The 26,371-nt window shown below is 38.1% G+C and overlaps 2 protein-coding genes across 3 annotated transcripts; one reads left to right on the top strand and one right to left on the bottom strand.

Moving 5' to 3' along the window:
- Positions 1–855: 855 nt before the first annotated feature.
- On the bottom strand, positions 856–14,967 carry leng8 (leukocyte receptor cluster (LRC) member 8). 2 transcript variants are annotated; one of them, XM_038284242.1, is made up of 16 exons: positions 14,892–14,967; positions 14,589–14,765; positions 11,091–11,223; positions 10,694–10,828; positions 8,668–8,745; positions 8,058–8,478; positions 7,769–7,940; positions 7,519–7,689; positions 6,846–7,094; positions 6,601–6,759; positions 5,813–6,104; positions 5,324–5,425; positions 5,175–5,243; positions 4,962–5,091; positions 4,677–4,884; positions 856–4,306 (listed from the first exon to the last, which is right to left on the bottom strand). In XM_038284242.1, the coding sequence occupies exons 2-16, from the start codon at positions 14,627–14,629 to the stop codon at positions 4,144–4,146; spliced, it is 2,523 nt and encodes an 840-aa protein (XP_038140170.1). In that variant the 5' UTR covers positions 14,630–14,765; positions 14,892–14,967; the 3' UTR covers positions 856–4,143. The 2 variants fall into 2 exon arrangements, with proteins under 2 accessions (XP_038140170.1, XP_038140169.1); XM_038284241.1 differs by having other exon boundaries at positions 14,589–14,952.
- A 7,059-nt stretch (positions 14,968–22,026) lies between these two features.
- cdc42ep5 (CDC42 effector protein (Rho GTPase binding) 5) lies at positions 22,027–24,224 on the top strand. The gene is made up of 2 exons (XM_038284228.1): positions 22,027–22,197; positions 22,803–24,224. The coding sequence occupies exon 2, from the start codon at positions 22,820–22,822 to the stop codon at positions 23,696–23,698; it is 879 nt and encodes a 292-aa protein (XP_038140156.1). The 5' UTR covers positions 22,027–22,197; positions 22,803–22,819; the 3' UTR covers positions 23,699–24,224.
- Positions 24,225–26,371: the final 2,147 nt, after the last annotated feature.

The raw sequence follows: 26,371 nt of genomic DNA, 5'->3' as shown, positions 1-26,371 counted from the left end.
GTCCCTGAAAAAGGAACCCTAATTCAAAAATTGTAGGTAGTATTTTCCATTTAATTGTGACACACACTGTTTAGGAGAAAACTGAACTCGTTTAAATCATAAATATACAGTTATACAGTGTATAGATATAGGAATTATATTCTAATGAAGCTTTGTGTTTCTTAGATTAGGTCACATTTTGCAGAAACAAACTTTTTGTTTACTTATTTTTTCTTTATTTCAAAGTTTCTCCAATTCCCGCTTTACTTTGTTCATTAGGTATTCTCTTCTTTCTCCAAATAGAACATTAAAACACCTGCTTTTTCCCCCCTAAGCTATGAGATCTTTTTCTTTTTACATTTGAATTTTCCACTTTGCTGACTTTCCATTAACTTTCCTTTTTCCCTTTTACATATTTTTAATTTAGATCATGAACCACTTTAAAAATGATTTTAAAGGTTCTAAAATGGTTGATACAGATTGTAGAAAATGCATATTTTAGATTTAAGTCACTATTACACAGAGGTATAAGCTTTAGGCTTGGCTGATTTTAGGTCTTACACTCCATTTGCAACTGCTACATTTCTAACACTAAATCATGTCCGTTGGGACATTGTACTGAAGGCTTTAAATCAGCGATCAACTAAAACTAATAGCATGCTTTTTCACTTTCTACGTTCTTAAGCTGTTACTTTTCTCAAATGTTTTTCTTTAATCTTGTAACAATAAACATTGATTTCCTCAAATTGTTTGGACCAATGTAAAGAAAATACATGTTCTTATTCTCTCAGGTCTTTAAAACCATTAACAGGTAAATCACCCAGCAGCCCTGGTCTAACTGAATTAATCCACTAAGAAAAAAACAAAAACAAAACATGCCGTTTGTCATTTAATTTTTATTTTTGAAAAGTATTTACATAATATACACATCATGGCAACGTTCTCAGATCTGTGTAGAAGTGGGAAAAATAGGGAGAAGGGCTTTGCGGATAAACCTTCAGCTTGTTAGTGCACTGCAACATAAACTATAAAAGCACTGCAGATGTAATACAATACTTACTAGTCAGGGTGATAAGTTGCACACAGCAAATGCTCATTAAATAATTTGACAGAAAGGATAGGAATGAAGAGAGAAATCCTGGTTAGATGTTCAGTAAGGAGAGGACATGCGGGGGATTGAGAAGTGAAAGGTAAGCCAAAAAAAAAATCTTAGACAAACTGGAAATAAATAAAAAATAAAGGGGGAGGAGAGGACTGTGTCAATGATCAAGAAAGGAGATTCAGAGACTTGAACAGTAACAGAGGAGCAACAAAATAAGTGAAACAAAACATGAACTGGAGAAAAAAAAATTCAGTTAGTCAACTGGGGTGAATTATATTTAAATTTAGCCTCAGATGTTCAAAATTTAAACCTGTGTAGAAACTTTACAACAAAGATAATTTAGATGAGTCAATTCTTACCCTATGAGCACATTTCACAAACCTTAACAAGACTTTAAAAACCTAATATTTGAAAAGAAATTCTGCATGTCCAGACACACTTTTGATGAGGGAGAAATCTTACATAAAAGTATGTCTTTAAATGCTAGTACATAAAGAGGGGAAAGGAAAATATATATAATAAACCAACAACTGTACAGATTAGGAAAACAGAGCAAATGCACCTGGACAAACAGAAATCAACATAGGATGATTAACAGACTAGCTATTAAAACTTAAACATCTTAAATATTTGGATTAGCAGCAGGACATGTTTATACATTTCATTGTGAGAGGCTCCAGTGTTATTTAACCAGCTGTATGGCTGCAGTGTGAGCCGGTCAAAGCAGGACTTCTCACTTCACTCTCAGGCAGCCTTCTGGAGGATGTTCACCCGCTTATTCACTCCATGTTGCTCCTGCAATGCAGCAGTGCTACGAGCTGAAGAACGAGAGGCGTGGTGGTGTGTGGGAAGGAGGTTTGGGGGGGTGGAGGGGAGGGAGGGAGGAAGAGGATAGGATGAATGAAGGGGGAAAGAAAAGACAAGTTTAAATCATGGTCAAAATATCTATAGTTCTTAGACTTGTATTTCTAATGAGAACGATCTCTCCATTTATCGTTTGTTGAGACGACTTAAACATGCTGGAAACACGCCAAAGCTACTGTTTCCTTACACATTATGGAGTACTAGCCTGACATCCCACAGCAAAATGATGAAAACAATCTTAGAAAAAACGTTTTCAGGCTGTGCTTCCATTTCTCTATTGCAAAAGCTGTAACATGCAGCCAAATCATCCACATCTGAAATCGTTTTGCATAAATCTTATGAAAATAAAGGAAATCTTTAACTTACCCAGGAGTTAAAAGGTTTGCACAATTAAAATGAAAGCAAAAAAAAAAAAAAAAAAAAATCCAAATATGATACACTTTTACAACATTGCTGTTAGGTAAGCAGCTTGCACAACAAGCCTGCCACCAATCCTGCTGTGATTGAGTACAAGTGGAATACACTGAGGTCAACATCTGCCCTGATCATTTAATACTCAATACTACTGAGCTGAAGATTTCCCCCTGAGGAGAACTATATCAACCTGCTGTTAAAATTCCAACAACAGGTAAATATCATCATCTGAATAATGGGACAAGCAGCAATTAAACATCTGTTATGGCTTTGGGAGCCATTTACTACATTTACAGCTTTAACATACAAAATGACTGAATTGCTGTCTTCTGGCTGTAGAAAAACTTTCCAGATCTTGATGAACGATCCATGGCAATGTGAAATAAGTCCAATTAGACAGATATTCTATTTTCAGTTTAAATATAAACTGTAAATAGATAATCAAAAATAATTCAACTAATTTATCTTACAAATTTCAAAGAAGCATCGAGTTGGCAGTTACAACGACCTACACTCCGTTTCCTGAATCCCTTTTTAATTGACCGTCTACCTCCATATAAAATTTATCTTGGGAATTACTTCCAGACACTGCAGTATAAATGGGCTGTGAAAAAAGTAAATCTTAGCAGATCCACTGTTAGTTCTTTTGCAGGTATAGCTAAATTTTTAGCTTTTCTTTGAACAGATCTACCTATGAATACTTAAAATTCTTCTGCCACTCAGTGATAGAAAGCCAATACTGTTGTCCGAGACGGAAGGAAGCAGAACGGCACCAAGCAGCGAAGATGCCTCAGCTGTGCCGCCACCCATCTCGTTCCAGAGTCTCTTTCTTACCAGCTCTGCAGATACAGTGTAGCATACAAACCACTTGCTTCTCCCTGATGGTCCTGTGAAGTTATCCTTAGATGCAGATCCTCCTTAGTGGTGTTTTCTGTGCAGCAACAGCTGCTAAAAGGTCCAGATGGATTTATAAAAGCATCGTCACTGCAGTCCAACAGCACAGAGACGTGCAGGATTCTAGACGCTGGCAGGAACTTTTACCTGACCCTGATTAAAGCAGAACCTCATCCAACTTCTTGAATTTGAATTTAATCTTGTTGAAGAACGCATCGCAAAAAAAAAAAAAAAAAAAACAAATAAAAAAAAAAAAACAGTCAGTGCTCCTCAAACTGGGACTTCTTCGATGTGCTGGTATTTTATAACAGCGAAAGACTTCTGCTGGATCAGGAACAGTGATTCACAGCCAAGTCCATTTCTTTCATGAAGGCTTCACAGGTGGGCAGGATGCTTGACAGGACATACAAACCACCAGCTTTTCCTCTTGGAAAATGGGTGCCATCTTCTCACAGTCTTTAAGAGCAACCGGTCGCACCAACGCGATCCTGCAGGGCTGAGAGTGTGGAGGACAACCTGATGAAGAGCCATTTGAATCTTGATCTTCAGGTCTTTAGGCTGTTGACTTGAGGGAGGAAAAACATAACAGAACACCGTTAGCACTAAAATCTGAGGGGTGAAGGAAGGGATCCATTAGGGTGATCTCCCTGAACTAGATGTGTATGGTCAATGCTGAGAGTATTTAATCTCACTGGTAAACTGTTCACCACCTTATAGCATCTAGATTGATTGTTAATCAGCTGTTATCTGTAAAACAAAACCCCCCCTTACTTTGAGGTCTTCTACATTATCTGAGGTGTCTGAAGGGCAGTGCAATGTAAATAAGGATCTAAATGATGATCTGTCTATGTCTCTCTCAATAAGGTTATCCCCCCACCACCCTCTCTCCCTCAACAGGAAGCCAGAGAGGCTGTACTGGCTTTGCAGTCTATCTTACTGGGGTCTGAAGGGTAAAAGGAAACGCCTAGACTAGTTAAAAAGGCCATACAGGAGTCTAAACATTGAAAGCCCAGAGTTTTTTGCACATATTGTACTGGAAGGTCGGGTCTGAATCTGTGAAGAAAACAAGAGACAAAAGTAAACCAGGTTAGTTTAAACTCGAGATAACATATTAAAAATACTCGGATGCATCATTATAAAAATCACTAAAAATATATCTTAGTTCAGCAATTCAAAAAACTCTTAGTCCTAGAGGCTTAGTTGCCATTACATACTTTTCTTGGCCTTAAAAAAAATCTACATTTCTTTTTGTAAATGTGGGTTTTTAGTTCTCTTGTAAGCCATAATCAAAACCAGACAAAATGCTGAAGAATCTACACAATAAAGAGGTTTCCCCCCTATAGAACTCTGTAAAGGAAATAAAATAACTTGATTTTCTAATTTACTGACATAAACCTATTAATGCTTCTTAATCATAACTTACGTTTTAACTATGGCCCGAAGTGCAATCTTTCTCTCTCTTTCTACAAACTTGTCAATGAGATATGAAGCCATGCGCGGGGCTTCCCGGTAGAGCTTAAAGAAACGATGGTAGTTCCCCAAAGCCCAGGCAGCACGGAGCGCAAGAGCATGAGCTACGCACTCATCTGCCCGCAAGGCCGGGGTCAGGTAAACAAGCTCAGTGATCTGATCTGGAAGGAAGGGAGGCAAACATTCAAAATGCAGAAATTAAAAACAACTTAATTGATGCACAAAAATACAAGCTTACCTCCAGAGTTTCTAGTGAAAATGTAATAGAGCAGTCTATAAGCTGTAAACTCTCCAATATTCTCAGATGGATTGTCCTTGTACAAAGCCTTCAATTGAGTCTGGCATTGGTTGAACTCCTCATGGTCTCCCTAAAAGCCAAACAACATTAGCTTATTAAAGAGAATCACATCATCACAAAGAACAGAGGACATAACACCAAAACATATCTTACCTTTTCAAGGGCGATACGTGCATGACACTCATACACTTCCACTGTGAAGTCTGTTCGAACTCCTTGAACCTAAAAGAGAGAGAAAATGAAAAATTCGTCTGAGTCCAAGTCAAAAGTTTTAAAAATCATTTAGAAGTAAAGCAACGTACCGTAAGGTCCTGTCTTATAGATTTCATCTGCTCACATGCATAGGCATAGTCCTGGTTGGCTTTCCAGTGGGCCTTTACAGCCTGCAAAGATTTTCTAAGTACCTGGGTAAAGACAGACAAGGACAGGAATAAAGACAAAATCTTTGCCTCTGAAGGCCACAAGCTTTGTGTACATATACATTTATTGTAAAAAAAAAAAAAAACAGACTTAAGACCAGTGATTTAACACAGAGGCTAACCCTGTGTGAAAGCACCCAATTCATTGAGAACTATGTTATAGTCTCAGAAGAATCCATTTTAAGTATTCATAATTGAAATGATCGTACAGCCAAACATAGAACACTGAGCTGCAAACTGACCAATACACAGCTGGATAGTGCACAGCCCAGGGAATAACAGAAGTAAATGTCTTCAGAGGAAAATATGAGAAGTATTCATTTTAGTTTAGAGATCACATTGTTTGTCCTTTTACGCCATTTCTCCACATACCTGGACAGGGCGAACAGTGGAGGGGTCAGGGGCACAGGTGAGCCTCAGGTAGCGCTTTGTGATGTCCTGACATGAGCCCACAATGGGGCAGTCCTCCCAGCTGAGGCCTTCCTGGGTTCCATCGGGTAGATCCAGAGAATTGATGGAGAGAACCAGCGGCTCAGAGCGAAGCTGCTTTTGGAAGCGAGCTGCTCTACTTTGTTTCTTAGACTCCTTGTTTGGGTCATGGAAATCCATACCAGCAGTACCTCCTTTTCTCTTTTTTCCGACAGCAGAACCGTCTTCCATGTTTCTAAAAGATACATTTTGATTAAAAATTTTATACAGCAAAAAGTTACATTAATAATAATGACAGAACACAGGAACAAACAGATGTGATAAGTCAGCTGGTTGCCTGCATTAGACCAGTCCAGATCAGAAATCTGTATTTGCATTCAGTAAATGGACCATATCTAACACAATCACACCTTTCTAACAACACTCTATGGTAATTACAGCAAAGCTGTCCTTTGCTGTAATTTAAAACTCGTCACTGATTATGCTGGATTTGGAAGTTTGGAGACCTTTTGGAAAATATGAGAGTTAAAGTACATTTATCAGAGAGTATGAAGAGAACCACCTGTTCTTCAGTAGTAGTAGTTACAGCAACTGATGCCAACTGCCAATCTCCAACATAAAAAGCTACAAAAAAGTTTAAATTCTAACTGCAACAGTTTTGGCCTTTGTTCTGGAAAAACATGCATTTTTTAAAAACAAAGTTACAATGCAACTATAAATAAAGCAACTACCGTCTTCCTCTGTTAGACTTTCCTCCTCTTCCTCTGCCTCTCTCACCACGTCCTCTCTCTCTATCATTCCCGCGACCCCGCCCTCCTTTCTGTCCTCTTCTGGACAGCTGAGGCTGAAGGTCACTGGAAATGCTGCTGTCTGACTGTGAGCCAGAATCACTGATAAGGTAGACAGAAGTCATTTCAGCACTTTGCATTTGGACAAACCACGTGTTCATAAAACTAAGCGAATACCTGTAGCTTACCTGCGCCTGTGTCTTTGGTTGCTTCGATCTCTGTGTCGGCCATGTGAAGGTGATGGCGAGTGGGAGGAGGACCGCGATGAGCTTGATGATGGACTCCTTTGAGAAAAAATGTTCCTGTAGTTACCTAGCCTGTTGGCAATCCCTCTGCCCCTTGAAGCACCCCCCGCAGTACTCCCTCCACGTATCAAGGAGTTATCGGATGTCCTCTGAGGCTGAACAGCTTCCCAACGAGACTGCTTGACCTTTAACCTTTTGAGAATAAATGATCAGTGTCAGATTAAATAAAATACAGATAAACCTATGTGAAGTTATGCAGATCTTTCTATACATGACGTGTTAAACATGTTAAATAGTAAACTAACATGGAGCACTAAGATCAGGGGAAATCTTTTCTGTTCTTAGAGCTGCCTGTTCACAGTTCTGTTCTGTCCCTCGAGTCATGTTCTTTTTGTTGTTGTGACTGAGCAAAGGTTGGCCAAAGTCCCACTCGTCTTTACAGAAACCACTGATTTTCCTATGGTTTTGCTAATGTTTTGTCGACCACACCCAGAGAAAGAAGACTTTACTCAAGAAAAAAAAAAAAAAGTCAAGAGTAAGATCAAAAGTAAGATCTTCCCAGCATTCATTAGTTTCTGCTGACAATTCCAACATCTAAAGCCAGAACTAAACCCACTCTGGTAACGGCTCTCGGGTCCAGTCAATTGTGTAAGCAGAGCCATCCTTTAGCCGCTCCTGGAGGACCTCCTTTAACACTTTCTCCGTACGGTCCTTGTCTTCCTCGGTTTCGCAGGCGGTGAAACAACGCTGCACATATTCCTTCATCGCTTGTGGCCAATCCTGGGGTCTGGAGAGAATTTCAGGGTTACTCTCCATTCAACACATGATGAAAGAAAGTGAAAGGGAGGAAGCAAAGCCATTCCTACCGTGTCTGTGCACCTCCAGGCGCAATGCTGCCAGTAACTGGTGAGGAAGGGGTCTGATTTAACCCAGTGGGCTGTTCACCTTGTTGGAAAGCTTGATTGGAATCTGGGGAACCCTGAACCTGATAGGGCCTCTTAGAAATATTAAATTTAACAGGAGCTGTCCCTGGTGCCTCTGTGGGGGAGAAACATTTAAAGCATACAATGATTTGCCTTTGTTTTTTTTTTTCCAAAAATGAAAACATAAAAACTAATAATGAGGCAGCTGTAGAATAGGAAAGAGAAACCTTACGTTTCATGCGGTGCCAGAGTTGCTGTCCTTGGTTTTGGTTTTTATTTGCCTCTCCCTGACCCAGCCCAGGTACATACTGACTCTGCAGCTGTTGCTGCTGGGAATTATTCTGGGGAGGCTGGTAGGTGTTCTGGGCTTGGAAACTCTGGCCATAGTTTGGCCTTGCCTGGGGGTGTTTGTACACTGGCATTTGGTTTGGGTCGCTGGGTGGGTATGACATGCCATTGTTGGCACTGTAAGAAGTTTGTGAAACAGGTGGAGCATACTGGGAATTGGGGGAAGGGGGGATAGGTTGGGGTGGGGGAGGAGGGGGGTTCTCTGAGGTAGTGGGACTCTGGGGTGGCTGGGGTGTAGCAGGTGGGGGAGGCTGTGGTTGGGAGTAGTTTGGGGTCTGGTCCTCCATGCCGGGCACAGGGGGAGGCTGAGAAAACCAAACAGTAGAATCAGGGACACTTTTAATAACAGCACATCAAATATTAGCCTTAAATTAAATTTAGTTCTGACATTTACATTCATATATTCACCATTTTGTCACATGCCAAGTAGTTTTGTTTGTTAAATCAAGAAAACTAATCTGAACGATTTCAAAACAAGACATAAGCTTATATACCTGTCCATTAGAAGAAGGAGTTCCTGAATATGTTCCCGGAGGTACACCATACTGATTTGGTTGGTATGCAGCTCCATACTGAGGGGGGAAAATAGAGACCAGACATTGCACGTTAAACACTGAAGATATGAGCAAAATAAATTGAACACCTTAAAACAGTAACTCTGTCCATGCAGGATGTATATGGAGTCGTTTCAAAAATTGACAATTTATCAATAGCAGTCTTTGATTCATTTCGAATGAAACGGCTCTCCATAGGTTTAATTTTGCTGATGTTCTGTGTAGGGCTGCAACTAACGATTATTTTAAAAATCGATGAATCGGCCGATTATTTTTTTGATTAATCGATGAATCGGACAAAAAATATTTTTTATATTTTATACTCTTTATTCCAAAATAAACATTTTAGACAAAACAAACAAGCACACAAGTACAGGTTGCTCATTAACTGTACTGGTGCAATATGAAAAATAAATGTTTGTGTTAAAACTACGCAAACTTACATGAGAAATGTAGCTGTACATCCACAAAATATAGGCTACTTTGTTTCATAAAGTGTAAAAAAAAGACATTTTTGTTTTTAAAAGCCCCTAAGGGGTTCAAACAATAGGCCCCCCCATTTCAACAAATGAGGTTTTTTAGACTAGAAGAGTTCTGCCTTTTAAGACAGGAAAGTATAGCAGTTAAAGTTTCTACTTGAGAAAATACTGAACCATAGAGATAAAAATAGCCCTGTGATTCAAATTATAAATTGTATTTGGAATAAAAATGAGAGAACTAGGGGTGCTAAAAAACACATCCTCCAAAGACAGATATTTACATGGGAATGTGGCAGATAATTAATTGACATATTACTGATCTTGCTGGATTTTATTCTGCTTTACTTCCATAAATTGCAGGATCTTCTTTACTTTATCTTTGCCAGAAGATTTAAACTTTAAAAGCCTTGCCCTCATAATTTGCAAGTTAATTTAATTATAGAGTAAATATAAACGCTGCTTAAGCTAATTCAAATGAAATTAAAAGTAAAATAAGTAGCCAACCATATCACTGTCTGTAACCTACTAACAAGGTAAGGAAAGCATCAGATGAGCTACCTGAGAAACTAACGTTACGTTTCCCCACTTTAAAACCAAACAAACAGGGTGGTTCCATGCCATGTTAATTTGTTTTGACAAAAGTTGCATGTTACGACTTTTTTCACTTTACAAAGCGCAGGCTATTTTAATTATTGTGATCAATTTGCGCCGTCAATCCCGGCGCGTGCGAGCTTCATTTGCAGTCTGGATGCTGAGGGTAAACATCCTGCGGCTCTGACTGCAGCGCTGAGAGGGATTCCTGTGGGAGCAGGGGGAGGCGCCCCACAGCAGAGTAGGAATGATACATGCTTTCACGTAAGAGTCTCTAAAAGCCGCCAGTGACACCGTAAAAAGTCGCCAGATTTGTCGCTAGTCGCTTTTTTGAAAAATAGTCGCTGGAGGGGTCTGAAAAGTTGCTGAGTTGGCAACACTGTACCTGCAGCGCTGACTCGCTCTGCTGTATTTTTTCTTCTTCCCCCGCTTCAGTCAAGTGGATGTGATGACGGCGGCGGCGGATAACGCATTAATCGCGCGACACAACTAATCGATGATGAAATTCGTTGCCAACGCATTTAAAAGTCGATTTTTATCGATTTTAGCGATTCGTTGTTGCAGCCCTAGTTCTGTGTCCTTGGACAATTCTTCTACCACACCTCTTTTTAAGAGGGGACTCAGAACAGTGCTTAAGATGTTTATAACCACTCTGTCTAAAAACTGCCCACAAAGCTGGGAATAAGAGGGTGAATAAAAAACAATCCCCAAAGTCTAAAACTTCATGTCAAACATTCTATTAACCAAAATTTGTGTTAATAAAACTAAAAAGGCACTAGAAAAGAAATCCAGGTTCTCTAATGATAGTCACACAAAAATAGAGAACACACCATTTTCTTGTCACACAATAAGTCTGCAAAACATCCCCAAGAAGCAATTTATTTTTCTGTACTCACAGTGCCCATGGGGTAGTAGTAGTTGTAGGGGTATGTGTATCCAGGATAATGCTGTTGAGTTTGCTGGTACCATGAATAGTACTGCTGCTGCTGAATGGCAGATGAGTCGCTGACAGCTGGCTGAAATTGGCTTCCCTATAATAATAATAATAATAATAATAATAATAATAATAGGAAACAAAAAACTGATATTAGTGAATCAACTCAAACCAAAAAAATATAAAATAAAAGCCTCCGTAATGCTGCTCGTCAAGCAGTTCCTATCTACCTGTACCCTATCAACATGACACATTTCTGACTCACTTATTTCTGGTGGGAACTATATTGAACATATCATGAATATATATGCTGAAAAATGCTTTAAAAAAAAGAAAGGCAATGGAGAGAAAGCCCAAACCTCAACAGCGTTTCTGTTATCTTGTGTATTCTTAGCAGAAGTCTGGTTCTTGTTGATTGATGCAAGTGCTTGCCTGGCTTTCTCCCATTCTGGATTTTCATGAGCATGACCTTCTCCAGTAGAGACATAGGACCTAGCATCAACAAAGAAACATAGTTGACATGTTATAAAAAAAAAAAAAAGCACTAACCAACTTTCACATATTTTAAATCAATGTAAATTAGGCTATTGTAACGTATTGTATATAACGTATTGTAACTGGAGCAGATGAACCATTTTTGACCGGGTGCCGGTTCTCTCATTTACATATTTTTAGATTTGTGTAAAACTGCAATCAAATAAGGCACAGCAATATTCTTTTTTTTTTTGCAAGATAAACTAGGGCTGGGCGATAATTCAATAACGATATATATCGATCGATAGACGTGTGGCGCAATAGAAAAAAAGAGGGTCGATAAAAAAGAAACGCAGTTTTCCTTCCTTCTCATTGTAGCCTAGCATGTAGGTTTATGCTAGTCACTGCTTCCTCCCAACCAATCACAATCACGGACCCAGGCACGCCGTCACCAAGCGCCGCCCTCTCAAACCACAACACAGAGCACATGAAGATGTCGCAGCAAGGAGAGGCGGAGGAAATTGTTTCAAAGAAGGGTTTTTGTAGTTCGGCAGTCTGGCAGTATTTCGGTCATGGCAAGTCGAACCAAAAACAAACCACAGTCATCTGGAAAATGTGTAGGGAACCAGAGAAACGAAGTCTGATAACACAACCAACTTTTTTTTTTTTTTTATATCATCTCAGCCGCTCACACCCGCAGGAGTACGAGCTGTGTAGGCCCCGACGCGGCTCTCCTCCGAGGAATCTTCGGGAATATATATATATATATATATATTTTCAGTTCTGGGCAGTTTCCCACGTAGTTCTAACAACTGAGATAAAAATGCTGAGGGGCCAGCAACTTCAAAGTAATAACTCGGGTTAAAGCAGGAAACTGGGGCAGCAGTGGGTGGGGGGGGGGCATATATTTATTTGTTATATTTATTTTGGTCACTTTTCTGGTCACTTTAGTTTATTCTTTGTCAGTATTTAATAACATAATCCAGGTCTCTTAAGTTATTTTTCTTTAAAACAATTCTGTTATGGTTAAAACATTTGGTTAAATAAAGATTTAATTCGAAGTCTGTGTTTGTGTTTTTTTATTAAAATTAAATAATTTAGCAATATTATAAAAAGTCCAGGCAGAGCTGCACATAAAATATGGTTTCAAATCTTTTCAATAATTATCGATATCGATCAATATGCATTTTTTTTTATCGATAAGCTTTTTTTCTATATCGCCCAGCCCTAAGATAAACCCATTAAACAAACTACTCATATTAAGTCCTAGAGTTTTCCTGTAGAAAATTAAGTTTGATTTTGCAGTTTGATTTATTAGTTTCACTTTCTATCAAACATAGACATAGATAACACAAACACAGTTCTGTACACACACTTATTGAGCTGCCAAAAGAAGAGATGTATCTGCAGGATTTACGCCACCTTCCCATTGGCGAAAAAAGCTGGCTCCAACCCCTTGCTGACAAACTGTGTGTCCGCTGTCCCCCCACTGCTGCATGTCTGGTGACATCATCAACATTAACCCAGTGTGATGGGGCGACAGAAATCAGTAAACAATGGGTAGCAACATATAAGAAACCCAGGGCGTAGTGAGTTTGCGTTATCGTTTCGCTCTATTACCGTTCCGAGTCAAGTTCACCAGTGACGAGTTGGTGTCTGTAGTTTGTGCTCAATGGTATCAGGTAAATTAGTGTGTCAAACAGGTTCTGGTGTTTCCACAGCATGCGGATGAGAGCGATTTTAACGCGGGTCACTTGCAAATCGTTTGACCCGTGTAGACACGCATCAGTAGGCTGTTCCCACTGTAACAAAAAGCCTTAAACAGGTCTTTTGGCCAGTGGGAAAGGGGTATTAGGTGGCTGAAGCCGGGGAGGTTGTGTTTATCCATTATAAAGTTAGCCTAGTAACTTAGCCCCACCCGCCAGCGGCCAAGATCATTTTTGCCTGCGAGTGGTCTAGCCTCGATCAATGCCCCAGGCCCTAGAACTGGCTGGCCAATCACAACGCAGAGATGTTTTATGAATTTCTGGATGTAAAGCGGACAGGGTTTTGAGGGCGTGACGACAAAGCTGCGCAATGCTGGAGAAAGCACAACAGGGAAGATGGCAATTACTATTGAACAGTTCTCGTTTGACTCAGCTTTGGAATCAGTTTCGAAAGGATTAGACTTGGGGTTTTTGTTTAAACGTGAGCAGGAAGAGGCTCTATACTCAATAATTTTTAAGAAGGACATATTCGCTGTTTTACCAACAGGCTGTTTAAACTCCCCCACCAGCTTTTTGCTGTGCTTACTATGTCACAGTCAGTTGCGCTCATTGGTCAGAGCGTTGGCGAATAGGCACAGACATGGTTTGACAGACAAGGGGTTCTTCTCATCAACAATCTTCCGATATCTCATTCATCGGGCCAGGCTAAATTACACATTAAATTCCACAATTAGTCTGGTTTATCAGGCTGTTATAAAAATTCAATAGAGTAAAAAAACGATCCTAATTTTGGTTTTCCATAATGCTTTATTGTTTGAATATGTTCTTGTTTGTTCATATGTATCTGGTAAACTTAAAGATATGATTGCACAACTAATTTCAAAGTACAAATAATATTTTTTCCCAAACGGCTCACTATGTATTTTTGTGCTTTTATCAAGGTAAAAAAAAAAATGCGTATTTCAAAAATGATGTTTTGGACGCTGCATTACAACTTTTGAGAGATGAAGCTGGGATTTTTCTGTATTCAGAAAAAATGTGTAAACAACAAAAAAAACATTTTGACTTTGTGTTGGCAAATAACACTTTTTATAAGTTTATATAGTTAAAAAAGACTTACGTCACACAAATTAACATTTTGAAAGTGAGGGTTGTAAGTAGGGTAATAAAAATTCAAGTGGAGAGGCCTTTAATATGAAACCAACCAAGTTTGAGTTTAAAGGGGAGCTTAATTTGCTAAACACATGTAAAAAAGACCATATCAAGACTAAATGCACCAAGCCTACTTCCAAGTTTAAAATAATGATTTTAAGGCATGTAAATAGGAGGATTTAGCTAAATGTGTTAACATTTTAATATGGCATCCTTATTTATAAACCTTAACTGAAATCCTATTTACCAGCATAATCACATTTATAAGCAGAATTAATTATACACGCATACGAAACTTCTAGTGTTATTCTGTCAGATGAATAACAAAGTTTAAAACGATAAAAAATATATCAATTTAGGCCTCCATCCTGCGTAACGAAGGCGTAATTTTTTGACGAAGTGGCTTAAAAGCTATTTTCACTATCAGTAATTGACAACTAAAAAACACCAAGACAACAGTTTTACTGATTAAACAACATCCCCCCTTAACTCTTTTACCAACGTTGCTTTAGGAATGTGACCTACCAGTTGGTTGTTGGGGTTGCCTGAGCAGTGTTGGCCGCCATTTCACTACAGATTAGCCGTTAGCGTCAGAACGCTACTAGGACAGCTGTAGGTTGACTAACAGAAAAGCTTCGGCTAACAGCGTTAGCCTTAGCTTCTCTCAAATCCCGCAGAAGGTAAATACGACCTAAATTAAACCTGTAATATCAATAACAGTGGCGACAATCACTTAACTGAGAGTACAATTACCTAAACAAAGAGAGCAAACGTTAATACACTCTAAAACAATACGGTAAATTCAAAGAAAAGAGATAGACAACCAACATCTATTCCTTCTTCGTTGCTACACAGCTGTGTCTAAACGAGCGAACTACAAAGATACAAAATGGCAGGTGAGGCAGGAGCACAAGTCGACCGACGGCTCCTTGTTATTTTTTCTCAGCGTAAAGACTTACAGGCGGAGCGGCGACATGTAAGGCAATTATACTCTGTCATGCCTCTTGACCATTTAACCAGCCGATTTAAGACTTTATTTGTACATCATAATGATACTTACTGCTTAGTTATATTGCTATTATTAAAATAAATAAAGTGAAGTGGGGATGCCTTGACAGATCTGTGTGGGGCATAATTTACTAAATCGCTCAGCCAGTCATTCTAAAATTTGAGTTTTGAAGTATGGAGGAAAATGTCTTTTATTATTCAATGAAACAAAAAGTAGTTTTAATCAAAAATAATAAAAAAAAAATTAAATATTATCTAAATTTAGCATTTAAAATTGAATAATTTATTTGCGAACAAAACTTTTTTTATTGTTTTATTGCAGTCAAAAAAATTTTTTTAGGTAAAGATTCAGTGAAGGTTCAAATTTGCAAGGTGGTTCCATGGGTGAACCAAACAAAATAATGAAACAAAAAACAGGGTGATGGTTCATCACTTAAAACGTTAGGGGAGAAAATGTGCCATTTGCAGCCCTGGAAACCTCAAATAAGACAGTTGAAAACTGTGACCTTTTTACAACATCTTCCTTAAAATAAACTGCTAAATGAAAAAATGGTAGCTATCATTTGCAGTTACTGTGACAGTGCATAACATCCTTTATTTTAAATTGATTATGTCTTTACTACAGTGCCATAACAGGGTCAAGGACCAGTTCTACATGGGCACTGGTGTCTGTTGGCCCCTGTCTAGAAAAACAAATGTAAGGTTTGTTTGCAATTACTCGATACTGGAGAGGAAAACAGAATATTAAATTTTTAGAAATGAAACACTGTACAAATCAACAAAAAAATCTGAAATGCATACACAATAGGTTATATATTCCTTTTTTGTTATCTATTATGTCAGTCTTGATATGTATATGCTGAGTTTAAGTGTTTAAAAAAGTAAATAGCCTAATTAAATGGCAAATAATGGATTGAGTATTAACAGTCAACCTATGGTACCACTGTGTTGGATAATTTGGTGGTTCAAAACTTGTTTGGTGGGAGAAATTTGCTGCCCTATTGACAAGAAATTATCAATTCCAAACAGCAATCTTCATCTAAAACGCCCAAACATGGGTATGGTAATGTGCAGAGTTGCATTAAACAGTATCACTTCAAATGAGTTGCTGTCACTCATCAAAAAGAAATATGTTAATAGCTTTAACACAGATTCTTCAAAGAAAACAAAAAGGTGCAGAAATGAGCATAAAGGAGGATTTTATCCTAATTTGGATCAAGAATCACTTAGAAGTCTCAAAACAGTTGTTTACTTTAATATGAGATATTTATGTGGACTTTTTAAATATATTTTATATAAAAACACTCACAAACATTGGAAAAAATACAAAAAAAAAAAAAAAAAGAAGTGGCCAACCAGCATAGTCACGAAGTTTTTAAATAGCTGTTAAAACTCTGAGGAAAAAACATAAATATTCATCAATCCACAACACTGGTGATCAAAAGTCAAACAGCTCAAAAAACGGATTGGAAAACCATGCGCTCAGTTTATCAATCCGTGCCCACGGATTTCCACCGGCTTTTTTTTTTTTTTTTTTACCATGACACCCAGGGGGCTCCGTACAATTCCTTACATACAGACTAATTTAAAATACATTCAGAGATTGTTAAATGATAAGGTGCAAAATAAGCTAATTTAAAGTCAGTTTTCTATCAGAATTTATTTGAACTTGCTTGTTTTTAGTTCTGTATGATTTCTTGTACCTTTTTTGTGCACCTGTATAACCAGGAAAAAAATATATAACAAAATACTGTTTAGACACTTCTTCATTAAGACACACCTTTATAAATATGCATATTTTATTTTTTATTAGTTTGCAAATTTCTAGCCACTCTATAAAGCAGTTACTCAACCGAGCAGGCAATCGAACATTAAGCGTCAGTTTTTTCCTTTTCTATCTAGATCCTCTGAAAGCAACATGATCCATTAGGATATTTCAGACTGTTGAACAAAGTTTCTTCGTCAGAGGCTTCTCCAGATCCGCTGTAGCATTCAGCCAGCAAATCATGGAAGAAATCCCTGCAATATGAGTTACAACATTTAATCTTCCTGAACTGAAACGTACACATATGTAGGTTGGTGAATTTGTGGCTTGCTTCTGCAAAGCGCTTTTCTTTGACTTGTGTTGTTTAAACCTTGTGTTTATGGGAAGAAGAAAAATAAAACTGCTCTCCTAACTTGTCCTTTAACTGTTAATAAACCTTTTACCACAAAATCTGTAAAGACTGAATTCTCATTAATGATAAAATAAAGTTGATTTATTTTTTATTTTAAAAGACTCTCCCTTTATATTTTTGACTGCCTTTTAACTGTCCATTTGGATGTAATAAAACATTTCTTGATTAATAATGATGTTCTTCAACATTTTGAAATTATTTCAAAACTTTAAATTATTTTTTTATTAGTTTTAATAAAAACTAGCCTATTAATAATGTTTTTAGCACCCACAAGCTAAACAGAGCTCAGTTAGTAAGAAGTGTTCAAATGTCAGAATAAAATAAGCATAAATTATAATCTATAAATTTATAAATATAAATGCCATAATAAAATTTGTATTCTCAGTGACATGAAAATACCACCAGAGAGAAATACGTCTGTGAAAATATCATGGAAGCTCTCCAAGTATAGAAACTGAAGCTAGTGGGATACGCAACCTGAGGACCAAAACAATTCCATCAGTTATAGGAGCTCTAGGAATCATGAGGAAAGGACAAAAAAATAAATAAAAAATAAAAATCACAAAAAGACCAGCTCTAGGAACAGCACATGTACCATATAGTAGACTATCAAAGATAGTATCCCTAATGTCAATTCTAGGGCCTCACAGGAACCTAGTTTTTATCCTAGCTCTAAAGGATGTAAGCAGAGATAACATATGGAAATGAATTAATTTGACTAAAACTTTGCAAATATATATGTATAAAAAAAGACTGAAAATGCTGTAGTGCAGCTAAAAGGGACTGAAAAAACAAACCTAATGTAGCTAATGACTATAGAAAACCTTCAGAAGTCCCAATCAGCACAAGTTATAAAAAAAAAGGGCTAGAAAGTTTATGTCTCGGTAAATATTAAGAAGATATGGGATGACTCAGGTTTTTAAAGCTCTGTAGATCTTTTTTTGTAAATTCTTCCCCCTCTTGGCCTTCCTGTGGAGCCTGTGCAGCTGCAGGATGTGTATTTATGTGTGTATGTCACAGGGAGGGGAGTCATTTCCTGCTCTCCCACACTAATCCCCTCAAAAGCTTCAAGTCATTTATAACTGCTAATGCCAAATGTTGTAGCATTCACTCTTGTGAGATTTGCTGCAAAGCAACAACATAAAAACAATCTTACCTTTATACTAGTTTGCCCTGCATTTGTTCTCCTGTTTTTTTTTTTTTTTCTATGTATGTGTAATTACTATTATAGATATCCTCTGTCTTGGCTATAGTCTACCTGACGTAAGGAGAGCAGCTTTCGTGTAATCCTCTGCTTGTTTCACATAGTGGCTAACAATATGCGGCCAGGAAACTGATGACTGGTCTGTATTGTCTTGTCGGTCATCACACAAAAATGCTAAACATTTGTTACAGGATCCAGCAAACAGTGACTCAACACCCAGCACCATTGTCTGAATACCTGAGACTTATTTTAACCAATTGAAGGAAGCTACAAAAATTGAGGATGGCAAACAAATAAAAAACTATTAAATAATTGAATGTTTGCCATCTTTCCTGTGTTCTTTGCAGTACTTTTAGGAATTCTGGGGAACCTCTTTGGTAAAGGGACTGGTTATATGCTGGTGTAAATATGTAGCCACCCTTTAAAAATATGATGGGTGTGTAAAAGGCTCGACTTCATCTACTGCGTTCCATAAATGTCGACATAATTACAGTCTTTTTTAGCTCCAGCCCTTAGTAATATTTCATAACGTGATTGGATGAGTTTGTGGTGCCTGTGATGCATAAACATAGTCTGCGTGTCTGTTTCTGACACATGGGTACAGCACACTGTGTTCATTTCTTCTAAAATATTTCAATGCTGTAATGATGTGTGGAAAATTTTAAGTGAAATAATGCATAGTCGCATATATCTCAGGTTCATTTGGTCTATCAAAGCAATATAGAGGCACTGATGCTCTCTTAGGGGATGAAAAAGTGTGCATGATAAGGTTTATTTAAATAAAATTTGTACATTAAAAAGTGAGGCATCCAGATTCACATAAAAAGGGCAATAATAACAAACACCAGTCGTATAGTATGCTCAAAATAGTTTATCATAAACCATATTGTAGAATATCACTGTGTTTATATGTAATATTGTTTTTTTTTTTTTTTACAATTTTACTGCATAAACTTTTTAAATAAATGACTAATAGTAGAAAGACCAAAAATGTATTCAGTGTAACTTTAGTTATTTTCCATGTCACATGTTAACAAATAATATGTGGTGTTATGCAGTATGCAAGCTACATTTATAGAATTTGCAAAGTACATGGTTGATGTATAGAATACCTTTGACAAAAGCTCTGTCAGACTGAATGAAGCTTGTTTGTCAGCATACTTTTTCGGAGTTGCGTAAGGCTAAATTAGTTTGAGCTCTGGACTTTGACTGGGCCTTTCTAGCATATAATTAAGCTATCACCTGATGGCTCCATCGTAGCTATGGCTGCATGTTTAGGACTTGTCGCCCTGCTGGAAATTGAAGCTTCACCTTAATCTAAAGCGTTTTGCAGTCTCCAACAGGTTTTGTTCTAGAATAGTCAGCCACTTATTTCCAACCGTCTTCCCAACAGTTCCAGGGTTTGTGTCCCTGCTGAAGAAAACCATCCCTTAGCATGATGCAGCCACAATTTTTCATAAGGAAATGGATTTTGCAGATTTGGGAGACGCCTATTTAAAGTTTTTCCTGTCAACAAATTCTCCCACCTGAACCGTGGTTCCCTGCAGCTCCTCCGGAGTTACCCAAATCCCCAACTCTGCTTCGATAATTATTGTTCTTCTGGCAGCCTGTTGCTTAGAAACCACATGGGTTTTCTCAGAACCTCTGGCTAGAGTGTTTTCTTTCTTCCTACTGATGGTTTTGCTGTATGTTTGCAATGCTCTATCACATAGAATCTGGAGGGGAGGGGTTAATGCATTAACCTTTTTGCAATGAAAAACAAAACAATGGGTTAAATGTTGCTAAAACAGTGGCAAAATGTTAATTGATGTACCTCAATTAACATTTTCTTGTTCAGGCAATAACAATATTTATATGTAAATAGACAAATTGAACACGTGGTTTTGCTGACAAATGGAAGACACAACTCAGGGATTTTAGAACTTAATTTATTTTTCAAATATGCATTTATTTCTAGGATACTTTTCATCAAATGGAAGGGCACCCAGGAAGTCCTCTCTATAATGACAATAAAATGTTTGCCTGTTTAAATCCAGAGTTCCCTTTATTTTTTCCCTCCAGTATTCAAAATGATATTCTAAAGACTGTCATGGAAATATAAATAAATATATAGGTAGCAGTTTTTAATCAACAAATTCCATTGTAAACCGAACTACTCACTATACCTACATGGAAACTATTTATCAATAAATAGTCAGAATAAAGTCAGAATTTTTAGATTAAAGTCAGAATTCTGAGAAAAAAGTCAGAATTCTGAGATTGAAGTCAGAATTCTGAGATTAAAGTTTGAATACTGAGTAAAGTCAGAATTCTGAGAAAAAAGTCAGAACTTTGAGAAAAAAAAGTAAATATTCTGAGATTAAAGTCATAATTCTGAGATTAAAATCAGAATTCTAAGAAAAAAGTAAAAATTCTGAGATTAAAGTCAGAATTCTTAGAAAAAAGTCGGAATTCCCCAGTGGCACGGGAAGGGGGGTGCTGCGGGGGCTGCAGCCTCCCTCGTCATAGCATCAGCCCCCCATGGTGGGGGGCTGTGGAGCAACATAATATTGTACTTAAAAACATTAAATTATTTATGTATTTATTTCTTAAAAGACTGTGTTTGATATGGGATTAAAATGATGGGCTGTGTATAAGATATAAACTAATGATTCATTATTTTAATATTTCATAAAAAACTAGGCTACGGAAGTGCTTCCGCCACCTCACATTCATTTAGGCATGGCTAGCAATAGGCAGCAGAAACGTATTTCTGACTATTTCGAGGTGAGAAATGGTTTTAATTCCCCTATACGCTAGAATAAGGCTGCATATCACTAAATATTATGTCTGTATTAAGCCATTTAGTGATAAAATATGAAATTAGTTAATTTTTTTTTGTGTGTGTGTTTTTTGTTTCAGATATGAAATCATTCCCCATATCCATAGTCGAATGGACTTTCAAGACGTTCAATGTTCAGTTTAGGCTATATTTAGGCCATGTTTCATTCAAGTATTCCTGATCCTGTTGATTGCGAGCTGTTGTTTGTTTCGATTGATTAAAAGAGAAGAAATAAAGTTTAAAATGTTCATGCTTTGTTCCGATGCATTTTAAATGGCAGTTTTTGGCGACAAATGTAGGCCTACAATATTATGTTAAAAACGTCCGCCACAGCCCTCAACATAATGACGTCACGTGTTTTCCAACCCAGCCATCAGCCCCCCTCACTTGAAACAGCTTCCAGCGCGCCTGGAATTCTGCGCCTGAAATAATATGTAAAAATCAGTTAATTTTTTTTATTTCTTCGGTGGCCCTAATCGTCTTCCGTAGATTGTAGAAAGTTGGCAGTAAACATTATTCAAGTCAGTTTTGTTATTCCTTTATGAAATCGTTAGTTGATGTTTTCCGAAAATAAAAATAATGCAAACGTATTGATGAATATTGATGCGACACCGTGTTCTAATTTAGCATTTTAAATGAGAACCAATGGAAGAATAAACGCGCCTCATGGGGCGCAGAGCCAAACAGCCCAGCTGGAACTCTCACTAAGAAAAAAAAACAACCTTTGGCGTCACTTCCTGAGTCCATGCCCATCCCTTTGGAAAGAAGGAGGAAAAAAAGAAAAAGAAAACTCACACAGGCAAAGGACGGTCAGAAAAGAGCGAGGGAAAGGTTGGGTAGAGAAAAGGAAAGCGAAAAGGCAAATGAAAAAGGTGGATACTAAAGCGGGAGCCCGAGAAAAAATACAGAAACAACCGATTTAAAGTAAGTTTATTATTTTAAAACTCTTTATATTTCACTGATTAATAACCCACACGCTTCTCATTCCTTTTAAAAGCTTTCCCGTGTAGTTTTGGTTTAGTTAACGCATTTCAAAGATGTTTTTAATTGTCAAAAACTTAGAAAGCATTTGAGGGCTGGGCCCTGAAGCCCACTCTCTCTCCTGCTATATTTACTCACTCTGTCGCCTTCATACTTTGGACCCTAATATAAATACATTATTTTTAGATAATTTATCATAAGAAAGCCTTGGTTAATAGTTAACAACTATGTTATAAACAGTTGAGTTATTTTTAGAGGTTTTTCTGAGGCTGGGAGGGTTTTAGATGCTGGGGTGATTCTGTAGAGAGGTTTAGAGTCTTGTTTTTGTCTTCAAGCAGCCCTGAGGGCAGAGAAAAGTATGTGCTAACTCTGCACACTGTGCTTCAAGTGCAAGTCTCAGCATGGCCTTCACAGCCGGACCAGTGCCAAAAGTCTCATTGCTTTCCCATACTGCCTTACACAACTCACCCCGGCTTATCAGGAACTTTCTGTGTGTTATGTCTCATTTAAATCTGTCTTCTTATCCCCTGTTTTCCTTTTCCACCCAGTTTTAGACTTACTAGCCATGCCACTCCACAAATCGTCCCGGGCCCCTCGCCTGGACCCCACCATGATCTCTGCCCCCCTGGGGGACTTTCGCCACACCATGCACATCGGCAGGGGAGGCGACGCCTTTGGAGACACCTCCTTCCTCTCCACATTAGGTCCCAGTCCGACCACTTCAGAGCTGGGGGGTTCTGGGATCTTGCCAGCCGCCGACCCAGAGGTGGCAGTAAACCACAGCAACCTGCAGAAGGATGTTCCTGAGAGTACGAAGCTTCAGCGCTCAGAGTCTCTGTCTTCCTTGACCATGGATCTCGATCTGGATTTTGATCTGGGTCCGTCTATTCTCGGGGACGTTTTAGGAGTGATGGACAGTTTGTCGCTTGGCTCCAATGGGGAGGACATGCTGAGCCCAAAGTGCAACACATCAGTGTTGGATACAAAGCCAGTCATGGGCAATGTTGAGGAGTCAGTGAATGGGAATGGTTTGGAGGAAGACAGCAGGATACCAGACGAGAACGGATTGAAGTCCAGGGGGTTAAGACCAAAGGTGAGGTTTAGCGACAAGCGGGAGGAGATCATTCGCCAGCCATCTGAAGAGGAGGAGGGTCAAACCTTTAACTTTCACTATGATGAGGATAACCAGCTTGGGTCCCACAGTCCAGTGCGGGGCGACAGCGACAGGAGGAAGAGTCCGGCAGGAGAACCGCAGCTGGTTAACCACAAAGCAGATTTGCCACCCAGTCCTGCCTCCTCACACAGCTCAGAATCCGACGGAGTAACCGAACTGGACCGGAGGAGGTCAGAGAGCGGCCACTCAGAGACTGATTCAGAGGAGGAGGATGAGGAAGGACGGGGCTACTCGTTTGAAGACGAGTCGGATGATGAAATTGGTCTATAGGGGACAGGTATCCACTTTTCATGCGAACGATATGAATATACAGTTGAAACCAGATGTTTACATAAACAATATTAAACCACACATAACCTTTTTGTTCCTCACTGTCTGAAATTGAATCAAACTAAACTTTTTCCTGTTTTGATAGCAATAGCTGATGATGTCAGCTGATGACCAGCTAAAGATTATGGCTGAAGATGGTTAAAAAAAGTGTTATTACAAGGAAAACAGTGTTTTCTTTTTTTTTTTTTTTATAGGAAGGTTGAAAAACCAATCAGTGAGGAAGGACCCTTTACCTTAGAGCATTACACTCACCTAGACTGTAGTTTGTAGAAAAGCTCTCAGGGACAGAGACCTTGTTGTTTTTTTTTTTAATGAATGTCTGATGGTCTGGTGAGACTAAAAGTGAAGTGTTAAGCCTTAACGAACATTATCACATTTGATGAAAGAAGGGGCAAGCTTGAAGTACGAAGGTGGTAGTAACATGTTGTTAGAGGGGTTTGCTGGAGGAGGAACTGGTGCTTTTTTTTTTAAATAGATGGAGGAAAGTACATCATCATCTTAAGCCAGAAGGTTAAAGCTTGACTTCCAGATGAACAATTGCCCAAACAACCATCAAATACATAAAAAAATAGGGGTTAAAGACAAAAAAGTAAAGGAGTGGGAATCATAAAGCCCTGATCTGAGTCCCAGAGAATATTTATGGGTAGAGCTGAAAAGGTGCGTGAGCAAAACAGCCTTCAGTTCTGTCTGGCAGAAGATCCCAAGAAAATGTCTTCTAGTGATACCTAAAACAGCTGACCCTAGTTATACAGCCCAAACTGCAAATCTACCAAACGTTTAAGAAATGAAGTAGAAAAAAAGTCTTGTATAAAGGGAACAGAAATAACTTTATTTCCAAAGTTAATAAAAAAAAAAGAAGTCTGGTCTGATTTAATGTCAGGCAGTAAGTAAACAAAAAAAGATCCCATCTTTTTATACAGTGAATGAATCCGGTTTCAACTGTATTCACATTTTCCTCAATTCACCACTTTACAACTCAATGGGAGGCCTAAACAGAATCAATCTGAATGTAAAGCTAAAATAAATCAACGTAAGGTGTACAGTAAACATTCAACTGGAAATTTTGATTTATTTCGTCAACAAGGGTAACATGACTTTGTATCATCTGCTCACTCAAACAGTGAAAAGTTTGTAGCACTTTGAACCACTTCTTTCAGATGGAAACTTTGCTGTCAGACTCCAGCTCTATGGAAAGTCTGATTCAGGATAAACGGATCAGGTTTTAATCACTAAATCTACTCTTTTATATTCGATCTATCGATCTTTTACCTATATGTGCCTTAAAGGGACTTGTATCCTTCGCCTTATTGTATTCAGTACTGAGCTATATCAATGTCTTATTTGTTTTGCAGCGCTGGTTTAGATCAGCCTCCTTGCCTTTAGCCTTTTAGCCCACAGAGGCGGTGTTGATAATGAGTTACTGTAAATTTGTCACATTCCATATCTGGGAATGTGAGGCTCACTGGTTATGACCAAAACCACATCTGAGGTGGTTTTATTTTTAAACTTCCCAAATCTGTCCTTCAGGCTGAACAGATTGTTTTTATTTTTTTCCTAGAAAAAAAACAAAACAAAAAAAACAATCATGGGATTTTAAATGTCTCTCATAAATCAAAGTGTATTTTTGTACTTTTTGCTTGTGTAATGTTCTTTGCTTTGATAATTGTTGCAAAATGCTGTAAAAGGGAGATACCATTTTACCCTTCTGCTGAAAATGCTGGTTAAAACCTCGAATGTTACCCTGTGGTTTAATAAACATTACAGTAAAAAAAAACAAAGTTATTATTGGCACCAGCTTTGACTGCCTTTCTGTTGCAAGGCTTGGGTAATATGAGGATCTGGGAAGTGGCTCAAGCCACTCTGCGTTTCATTAGCCGTCTACTATTTTAATTAGGCGCTTAGACTGGGCCGGTTACATACCAAGTTTCCTGCAGAGGTGCCACAAGAGCGTTACACCCAGGGCTTGTGAAATATTACCTCTAATTAAAATGTTATATTCCTTTATTCCAGTCCCCGATGATCCAGATCAGTTAGTAATTTCCACAAATCCCAATACACTGCACAATCATTTCACGTTGTCTCGTTTTTGTTTTTTTTAATCCAGATCCATACCATTTTCTTTCTTGTAACATTGCAACCACAAACCTCAGGGGGTTCTATTGAGATTAAGTGTAGTGTTTAAAAGAACACAAAGTAGAGGGTGGGTGGAAAGGAGAGCTGTAATTAGAGAGGTTTGGTAACTGTGGAGGAGCTACAGAGATCCACCGCTCAGGTTAGGGGATTGGTTAATCTGCAACCCATGGAGAAATAGGGTGAAGATTTTAACAACAGAATAACATTAGTAGTGCAATAATTTATTTTTCGCTTACTTTCATTAATTAGCAAAACATAAAAAATTTTCCATTTTTTTTCACAAATAAAGTATGTACTCTTTGTTTTGCTCATGTTGATGGTTTTTAATTGTCTCTCAAATTTTAAAAACTAACATTAAATGTTATTTTCAACACGAGGCAAACTAAATTAAAATGCATTCGTCAAACTATGCAATAAAACCAATTTAGTAGCCCTAAGCAAATGTTGTTAAAGGACAACTCACCCCAAAATCTTTTCTTT

Source organism: Cyprinodon tularosa, unplaced genomic scaffold, assembly GCF_016077235.1.
Source record: "Cyprinodon tularosa strain WSP-4 unplaced genomic scaffold, ASM1607723v1 ctg2, whole genome shotgun sequence".
In the NCBI taxonomy this organism is placed as follows: domain Eukaryota; kingdom Metazoa; phylum Chordata; class Actinopteri; order Cyprinodontiformes; family Cyprinodontidae; genus Cyprinodon; species Cyprinodon tularosa.
Note: the sequence above shows the minus strand (reverse complement) of the source record. Positions and strands in the feature narration are given on the sequence as shown.